Source organism: Chanos chanos, chromosome 5 (genome assembly GCF_902362185.1).
Source record: "Chanos chanos chromosome 5, fChaCha1.1, whole genome shotgun sequence".
NCBI classification, from domain to species: domain Eukaryota; kingdom Metazoa; phylum Chordata; class Actinopteri; order Gonorynchiformes; family Chanidae; genus Chanos; species Chanos chanos.
In genome coordinates this window covers 32673315-32683314 of record NC_044499.1, presented here as the reverse complement: position 1 = coordinate 32683314, position 10000 = coordinate 32673315, and the positions used below count along the sequence as shown (strand labels likewise).

The following is a 10000-nucleotide window of genomic DNA, read 5'->3' as shown; positions in this document are numbered from 1 at the left end:
ACGTATACACATACACATGTGATGGCAGCCTGGTCCTTCAGATCCTTTATGTTTAACGTCATATTGTTGCTTGATTTGTGTGTGTGTGTGTGTGTGTGTGTATGTGCGCGTGTGCACACGTGTACATCTGTGTGTGTGTATGTGTGTTTGTGTGTGTGCGTTTCTTTGCATGTGTTTGTGAGACAGAGAGTGTGCTTACGTGTATCTCTGTTTGTATGTGTATCTGCGTATGGGCGTGCATGTGTGGGTGTAGGAGCAGACAAACGAGGTCCTAAGTTGTGGTTGTTCTCTGTCCTGTACCAAGCAGCTACGCCCTGCATAAAGGCTATCAGTCCCAGTGAAGGCTGGACCACCGGAGGAGCCACTGTCATCATCATTGGGGACAACTTCTTTGACGGTCTGCAGGTGGTCTTCGGTACCATGCTCGTATGGAGTGAGGTGAGTGACACGTCTGCTTTGATCTGCTTTGATTTTGATTAAACTGCTTTTTCAAGACTAACTAATACCCATGTTTAAAACAAACTTTAGTATACTGTCATAACTCCTTTGTTGTATCAGATGCATTAATGTAGTCTGTCTCTCAGCCGGCTGAGTTGTCATGGTGTACTGAAAGTTAAAACTATTGCATGCATCACACCCTCACACATTTCACATGCTTATTATGCTGATATATGCATCTGAAATGTCAGTGTAAGTGAAAACACTGATGATGATAATGATGATGATGATGACAACGATGATGATGATGATGATAAAGGTCTTGTATAGTTTTACCTGTTTCTATAGTTTCTTAAACTACTTTATGATGCATTGATATTCTCCAATTATATTGCATTGGTCCATATTAATCTTAATTCTCCCTTGAAACATAAATAAGAAGAATGAACAATAGCAGATAACATCACAGTTAATGGAGTGGGGTTTTCAGTTGGCTCACTGTGCCACGCTGATGAAGCTGTCTTAGTGTATGTTTACTGGTGGCAGTCTTGCAAAAGTCAATCAATGTGTGTTTGGTTTTGTGTGTGCGTGTGTGTATGTGTGTGTGTGCGTGTGCATGTGCGTGTGTGTTTAATCAGAGTAGTAGATAAGAAGGTTGATAAACAAACTGCATGCTAAACAGGCTGACACTAATGCTTACACGCCTCTGGTGAATTCCTAAGCCCAACCTTGAAGGTCTACACGAAACAATTCAACAATTAGAGTCGAAAATATCTGGAGAAGTTATAAAAAGTCCACGAAGGCAGACATATGGAGGTAATTTTGACTTGGCCCTTGCCCTCTGGCCTTTCCTGAACCAGCTCGAAGCCAAGGCCTGTTTGCTGACATTTTCAGTCAAACTAAGAGGAAAAAAGAGAGATTTTTTAGAACATCTATTTAAAAGAAAGTTTGGTGTTTTGGTGCTTGGCTGTGTTGAAACACAGCATACAAGATGGCAGGCTAATTTAGCCTCGTTGCTTTAATTGAGTTACCTTGGCTATTGTTAGCTCCTGTTTCTGTGCTAAGCTAACGCTACACCAGGTTATATGTGGCGCTAACAGTACTGTCTTACACTTCTGCAGCTGATAACGCCCCACGCCATCCGTGTTCAGACGCCACCCAGACACATCCCTGGTGTGGTGGAGGTCACCCTCTCATACAAGTCCAAGCAGTTCTGCAAAGGAGCCCCCGGTCGCTTTGTCTACACTGGTGAGTGCCACTCCAAACATGCCTCTATCCTCAAAGCTCTCTTTTTTCCACCTCCTTCTGTTACTGTCTGTCTCTCGCACTCGGTCTTACTTTACTCTTTTTTCTCCTTACTCTCTCTCTCTCTCTTCTCTCTCTCACTCTCTCCTGTTTCTCACTCCTTTACTCTGCCCTTACATGTTCTATTTCTGTAGTTCTCTTACTCTCTCTCTCTCTCTCTCTCTCTCTCTGTCTGTCTGTCTGTTTCTCTCTCTCTCGTTCACTCTCTCTCCATCTCTTCATGGTCTGTTGGGTAGTGGAGTTGCGTGTGGACAGCCTGTGTGACAGGGACGGTTCAGATCTGTTCTCAGGCCTGTAAAGTGTGTGTGTGAGAGCCAGGCTGGTCAGAGGTGCAGCAGAAAGGGCCTCCACTCTGTGTAACCCTAGCCTTCCTCTGTGTAAGAGGAGGGGGGGCAGCTGCCAGAGCCTGTTAATCTCAAAGCATTACAACACATCACATCACCCATCTCGCTGCATACACACGACGCACACACACACAGCCAGAGAGCAGGAAAAAAAAAACACAGAGATCACCCTTACTCTCTCAGGGTGTGTGTGTGTGTGTTTAAGTGGTAAGGCTAATCTCTTTGTTGACGTGGCTGATAGCGGGGCAGCTCAGTCACTGTCTGTCTGACCTGGAAGCTTCTTTCTGATCCCAAACTGACGGGGACAATAAGATAATCATCAGGGATATCTTTTACTCCTCTGAAAACAGGCTGGACAGTGGCGGTGGTAAGTGAAGAGGGGGGGGGGGCAGGAGGGCAGCTATGGGTATCTGGGGGGCAGAAAAATCCAGGGTGATGGGTGAAGGGGAGGATGGGGGGAAGGGGCAGGGGGCGAAGGGGGGATGGGGAGGGGGGGGGTTCTTAGTCTCTCCCACCACAGGGGCAGCTGTTTCTCATCAAAGCCCTGCTATGTTGGCTGTCTGGCACTGGCCTCCTCACATTTAACCCTAGCAGCAGGACTGGAGCAGAGGCCAAACATGTTCTGAGATCATGAAACCAGAGAATAGTGGACCAGAGAAAACACACGACTACCATCTAACCGCCAAATGCAAGATCTCAGACGTTAGCGACTGCTCCACTGAAAGCAAGTGTGTGTCACTCATGATTTAGATGTGCGTTATCGTGAACTGTCCTTAACAGCCAGACTATTTTTAAAATGTTGCAGTGCAGCTGAGACGAAGTTTTGAGACATACAGATTTGATCTGCAGGCCTGAGGTTTCGTTAGAGTCAATCAATGCTAATATGCCGACTTCATTTCCAAATGAACTCCTTTTAATACAGGGGGGTAATGATTCTCAGAGTGGAGGGCTGTCTTCTTAGTGAGGATGTTGTTTGTTTGTTGTTTGTCTTCTCTCTCTCTGTCTCTCTCTCTCTCTCTCTCTGTCTCTCTCTCTCTCTGTCTCTCTCTCTCTCTCTGTCTCTCTCTCTCTCTCTCACGTCCCTGATCCTGCTCATCAGTACGGAGATATAATTACTCAGAGAGATTTTGAGGACTTAACTAATTATCCCCTTGAATTAAATGGAGGGAAGCTACCAATGACACATCTAGCATTTCTCATTTTCTGTTTTCAATGTTTCACCTCGCAGTTTAGGAGGTCATAGAGAAGAGACACAACACGTCTCAGACAATCTCAAAGAGCTTTACAGCTCAACTGGATGGCATTTCTCATTAATGTCTCAACTGATTTTACACACTGTATCAGCTGACATTTAGAGTCAATTGAAATCCATTTCAAAGCTGTATTTACCAGTATTAATAATGCGATATTTACATACTGGGCAGAACCTGTGATCTGGTTTGTAATTAGTTTAATTATGACTTTTCTTTTTTTTGACCAAAGCTCAGAGGTGTGTTTTTCTTTTCATTTGTTTATTTTATCCCTCTAATTCTCCTTGTTATTTTTTTATTTTTTTATTTCCCAAGTCTTAAACTCTTGAGTGCCATCGATTGAAACAAATTACTGAGTTTACGCCTGTAATTAGCTCAAAAACAGTGTGTTTGAACTGGAAATGGGAGGGGGTGGCTGCAGTTTTGGCGTGGTGCTGATGTGAATGGCGGTGTGGGTGGGCCTACGGTGGGCGTAGTGGTGGACCAATTACAGAAAAGACATTTTTAGGGACAAAAAAAAAAAACCCCAAACAACAAAGAACACAAACAGTTAGTCATGGGCAGCTTCCCAGCATCCTCTTAGCACAGTGTATGTGGAGCTTTTGTGTCGACCTTGGTCTTGCAAAGCCATCACCCTTCTCCCTCTCTCAACGTACAGTCCCATTCTGGGCTTAAAATGACAAAATATACAAATAAAATACCCTTCACATTTCCAAAGACCTCTGAGCCACTCAAAGCAGGACAAAACAAGGATTAAAAACAGAACAAAGCTTAATTTCATTCCACATTAATCTGACAACACAGGATATACAGTATATCACCCATAGAATTACTCAGTTTGACAGAGAATGAGAAGGTGACAAAAGCAGGGTCACACACACACACACACACACACACACACACACACACACAAAGCCCTTTAACATGTTCTCACAGATGTGGCAGTGTCAGCGCCAGAGCTGCACCCGTTTAAGAGATGATAATTCTTCTCCATTACGGCCAACACAAACGGGCTGTCTGTGAGGTCAGTGCCCCTCAAACGAATGATTCCTGTCAAAAGGCTAAAAACGACATTTGATCACACCTGCGTTTCTCGCTGCTTAAAGCTTCCATAACAGTTTACTCACCACCTTCTCAATGCTGCAAAACAAATCTCACGGGTCTGTTTATTCAGTTATTTACCAGTAAGATTAGCTCAGAACTTTACAGACTAACTTTCAAGCCAATCTATCCCCTCCTTCCTGTTTAACCTAAACCTCCATTGAGAATCTGGCTTCAACTCTCACTCTGTGAAGCACTAATTTGAAGTAATTTTGCCTCCTGACAGAGGAATTGGTGAAACATAAACAAGCGTAATGTTGACTTTGCGGTAAGGTTACACGAACATTTTGTGTCAGTTCAAACAATGTTAACATACAGTCGCATCACTGTGCACAATACTGTGTGTGTGTGTGTGTGTGTGTGTTAACCAAAGTCACCCCTCTATATCGGTCAAGCACAGCCTAAAAGAAAGAGAGAGCTTTCCCCAGCTTCAGCCCCTAACAGTGGTGTTCACAAGAAAAGAAAGGGAAGCCATGGTGTTTTATTGTGCTCTCTGCTGCTAGTTCTACTTTTGGCTATGTCTTTGTATCCTCTGAGAAGTCCTGAGTTTGTATTTCTTCATTTATTTTCCCTAGTGCTTTAACCTTGTTTGCTCTGCCGCGTCTTTTGTTAGAGCAAGGCCGCTCGTTTGCTGCGTCGGAGAACGCTATCGGTTATCCATTGATCAGGCCTAGCCATGGAACGGGCTGTCAGGAAGGTTCGAAAAAGAAAGGGAGGGAAAAAAAAAATCAAAGCAGGACAGACGTGTTTGTCCTCGTGCCAATACTCTTCATTCTGAGAACACTCTAAAGCTGAGCAGGCAATTTTCTAACGCTCACCCAGATGTTACCTTTAATCTACTCTATTGGAAATGACAGATTTACGTTTAGTATGCTCTTCTTTCTTTTCCTCTCTCTCTTTCTCTCCTTCTCAGTCTGTCCCTCTCTATCTTTTCCATCTCCCCAACCTGTCTCTGTCTCTCTTCTCTTCTTCTGTCCTTCTTCTCTTTTTTCTCACTTTCTCAGTATTTCCTTCTCTCTCTCTCTCTCTCTCCCTCTGTGTGTGTGTGTGTGTTTGTGTGTCTACTCCATCAAAACCTTGGCCATGCTACTGACTTATAAAGTAATCAGAAACGTTGCTTAAAACAACAGTTGACAACAATCTGGTCACAGTAATGTTTTGCTTTTATAACCTCAAATTGGGAAAAAATGGAAAGATCTCCTCCGCCCAACGAGAGAGAGAGAGAGAGAGAGAGCGAGAGCAAGAGAGAGAGAGAGAGCAAGAGAGAGAGAGAGAGAGCGAGCGAGAGGGAAATAGAGAGATAAACCTAGAAGATGATAAAAGAGGGACTTTGGAGTGCCTGTGCTTTAATAGAGCTTTTAATGACGGCCTTTGCTTTACAAACGACCTGGAACAATGACAGCTGTCATAAATAAAACTCCGCTTTGGCCTCTAATTGCATCAAAACTATTGCTTTCTGTTTAAGAACGCTCTCTTTCGGCCACCGTGGCCTTTATGCCTCGCTGGAGGCGGGGTCGCTGCAGGAGGGGGGAGCGTTTGGGAGACATGGGGTGGGCGTGGGGGGGGGGGGGGGGGGGGGGGGGGGGGCATATGTATTGCCGACTACGCCACCACACTATTTGTCCTAATCAGTGACAACCATTTACCAGAACTGCTTCAAATGAACTATACCTCATACGGATATCGTACATTTTCTCCCCTGTCTCATTTGTCACCGTGAAATTGAGGGCCAGTAAACTTTTCCTTTCCTCTGAAGGGATTGTAGACATGCATCAAAGTCTCTAAAAAAAAAAAAAAGAAATGATTGGCGAGGGAGAGCTGTCACACATTTGTCAAAGGCGCTGGAACATTATTTGCTAATTTCCCAACCTGGGTCATGACAGGGTGCTTCATCTTTTATGCCCACAGTGGCCGCCAAGGCCCCCTTTCTGTTATTAGTACAAGTCTAGTGTTTTCCCCCACTTCTTCCCCTCTCTCTCTCTCTCTCTCTTTCTTGCTCTCTACACCTCCTCTCCCTCCCTCTTTCTCTCTCTCCTTCTCTCTTTTTGACCACATCTAACAAGATCCATTCGTCCATCACCCAGCTTTTGACGGCAGGCCTTACTCTCTCTCCTCTCTCCACTCTTGAGAACTCTGACCACAGCTTGCGCTGGATTTCTCTCTGGGCTGCGATCTTTCGCGCCTGTGTTCGGGGTTGCTGATTGGCCGCAGGGCCTGATAAATCACAAAGTTTCTTCGTCAAGGTGAAGGTATCGACTGGGTTGCGCCAAAACTGACAAAACACAGCACGTAGGAGACACTCATTCATCATACCCAAAGAGGACAAAGAGGTCATCTCCTGTCGTCTCCAAGCTTCATTCTGAGATGTGAAAGTGTTAAAGCTTTGTATGGGCCTGTTAGTCTCTCTCTCTCCCCTTCACACACACACACACTCACACACACACACACACACACACACACACACACACGTCGCGTGCTGGCACCAAACCCAGCTTTCATTAGACTAATTACTGACATTTAAAAGCTATTAACCTCAAAGTTGTGTGTGTGTGCATGTGTGTAAAACGGTGTCAGTCGGGCTTACATAACTCAGGTTACATCTCCGCTGCTGTAGGCCTCAGCCCATTCTCTCTCTCTTTCTCTCTCTCTCGCTCTCTTTCTCTCTCCTGTTAGTGGCAGCTCTGACTGTGACCTGACACGGGGAATGTGATGTTCAAAATGCGACTCAACAAATTGCATTTGGCAGACACAGAGGTTGTGGCAAACAGCTAGGCGGCAATTTGAAACGGTGTATCGTGAAGTGATCTGTCGGGGATTTTCCGGCAGGTCTATCTGTCTATCAAGAGCCCTCTTCCCCTCCTGTAAGCTTTAGCAGCATCCTGTGATGCACTGCTATCAGATACAGACTCTCCTCAGTAATGTATGTAAACAGAGTTGTTTGAGTGTGCTAGCTGTTTTTTTTTTTTTTTTGCAAAGCCACCTCTCTCTCTCTCTCTCTCTCTCTCTCTCTCTCTCTCTCTCTCCCTCTCTCTCTCTCTCTCTCCCTGCCTCCTGTTGGGCAGGACATGGAAAGTAGATTTTTTTTTTTTTTTTTATGAAGGGCAGATATAGAATGATATAGATATAATTAGCTCACCTGGTTGCTATTTTGTGCGTGTGTGTGTGTGTGTGTGTACGTGCGCATGTGCATTCTGATAGATGAGGTCTTCCTTCTTCTCACAAGCCCTTGTTCCACCTCATACCATCTCTCCTCCCCTCTTCTCTTCTCTTCTCTTCTCTTCTCTTCTCTTCTCTTCTCTTCTCTTCTCTTCTCTTCTCCTCTCCTCTCCTCTCCTCTCCTCTGCTCTGTTCTCCTCTCCTTTCCTGTCCTCTTTTCTCTCCTCTGCTCTCCTCTCCACTCCTCTCCTCTGCTCCGTGGCGCAGCCAAGGAATCTGGTGCCAAATTTATTTAGAAATTAATGAGAAAAGCTGCAAAGTATTGACTGTGAGAGGAAAATACAACTCATCTCAGACGAGGAGGAAAACGCAGCAATAATTTAGAGGCCATTGATTTTTCCCCCTGTCCACATATTGATCTTCATTTTACAATATTAATTTGCACCTGTGATCGGTTTGAGAAGAGAACCGATTTGATTTGATATCAGGCTGCTGTAGAGCTGTAGTGTCGGTTGGATCTTTCCAGAGGTGCTTCTCGCTCCAAACATGCCGAGGGGCTGGAAACAGTCGTATGGATTTGAGAGAAGGGAAAGAGAGAGAGAGAGAGAGAGAGAGAGAGAGAGAGAGAGAGATGAGTGTAGTGGTATAGGGGGACTTTTTTAGCTCTCCTTGTTACAGAAATAGAGTGGAGATGTAATTTCTGTCAGAGAAATAAAATATGAACGTGTTGTGGAGTGTCCATCGCTTTGGGCTCTGTCGGCAGCACTTTATCAGGGGCAGGACCAATCTCCCAACTGGAATCCTACCGGCCTCCTCATCACCATGCCTGTATCGGTTCAAAGTTCATGAAATTTCTATGAGCATTGATCTGTTCACATTGATTTTTTTCTTTTGGCCTCTCTCTCTCTCTCTCTCTCTCTCTCTCTCTCTCTCTCTCTCTCTCTCTCTCTCTCTCTCTCTCTCTCTCTCTCTCTCTCTCTCGCTCTCTCTCTCTCTTTTTGGGGGTGGGGGGGTGGGGTTCTGCAGATCTTTGAAATTTTAATTTCCGGAGTATCTGAATTTCTCGGAGATGAAATAGCTTCCACAGAGACAGCTGGCAATAAAATGAAGAAGTTAGCAATGCGTTGAAGAGCACAGACCCTCTCAAACACTATTCCTGAAACAAATCTCCTGACTTTCAACACCCCCCCCCCCCCGCACAAATTTAAACGTACTATAATGACACTAAAGCATTCACCCAGAAACTAAGTTTCCATCTTTTAGCGTCTCTCTCTCTCTCTCTCTCTCTCTGTTCCTCTTCGTCCCATCTATCTTAACTCAGTGGCCTTTTTTTGATTTTTTGATTTTACACTTCTTCTCTGTCAATAGACTATCTGCGCTAGCAGCAGGAATCCTCAGCATCTTTAACAGCGAGACTTCTTTCATCTCTGCTTCTCTTCCCTTCTGGTCAACTTCACCTAGTTACCTATCAGCGGGCCTTTTAATAACTCCTGGGCGATATAATCACTATTGGCAACTTCCCCCTCGGATCCGGCGTGCTAATGTGTAAAGCACTTGTCAGCAAATAGCACTTTGTCACTGGAAACAGCTAACCCCCTCTGGAGGCAATCCTCTGTATTGAGCTATGTGATTGGACTTGATTTAATTTTTACACATTACGAGGTTTCTTCTCTTTCTTGTCCAGTGAAGAACCTCCAAACCACTATACACAAGCAGAGCCTAGTAGATATTGTAACCCTCTCTTTCTCTGACTCACTTTCTCTCTCTCTCTCTCTCTCTCTCTCTCTCTCTCTCTCTCTGGTTTGACAGTAACTAATGCATAGCCAGTTGGCAGGGATTACATTTCGGGCCTGCTCAAAGAAATGGTAATTAGGACGGTGGTCTGTTTTCAGCAAAGGAAACCTAACTGAATTATCACAAACGCATGATTGGGAAGTCACAGGAAGATGATCATTATTTGAATGAAAATGGAACTCGTTTATAGCCAAGACCCAGCAGCTGGCCTGGACCAAATGAAGTTCTTCCTGTTTTTATTATGTTGAACAAGGGAATTGGGGTAAATTGAACCTGGCTTTTGCTCTCTGTATCTCTCTCTTTCCCATTTCTTTTTTTTTTTTTTCGCTGCATCTCTTCCCTCTCTCCTCGGCTGGACTGAAACAATGGGCGACTGGTGTTAAAAGACAATTCCTGCATGTGTTTTTGTGTTCGCCAGGCATGCGTACAGAGGAATAGCAACAGACCAAACTAGATGTGAAGCAGACTTGATGTAAACACTAACCCTCAGTCTTTTGTTCCTGTTTTACACGGTCACTCCTCTCCCCTGAGAAACCTGCCAGTTTTCCACCGATCTCACCAATTCCATCCCACGCTCACATCTCTCATTCTCAACTCTTATTTACACACAGC

General features: G+C 44.7%; 1 protein-coding gene across 8 annotated transcripts in view; it reads left to right on the top strand.

The window, feature by feature from the left end:
- Positions 1-10000, top strand: part of ebf3a (EBF transcription factor 3a) — a 96155-nt gene that overhangs the window by 69056 nt on the left and 17099 nt on the right. For 6 of the 8 annotated variants that reach the window (XM_030773715.1, XM_030773716.1, XM_030773712.1 and 3 more), the window contains 2 exons: positions 308-438; positions 1560-1686. In XM_030773715.1, coding sequence (XP_030629575.1) covers positions 308-438; positions 1560-1686 — 258 coding nt within the window. Of the gene's footprint in view, positions 1-304; positions 439-1559; positions 1687-10000 lie in introns of all 8 variants that reach the window. The other 2 variants (XM_030773713.1, XM_030773710.1) reach the window with 1 other exon arrangement.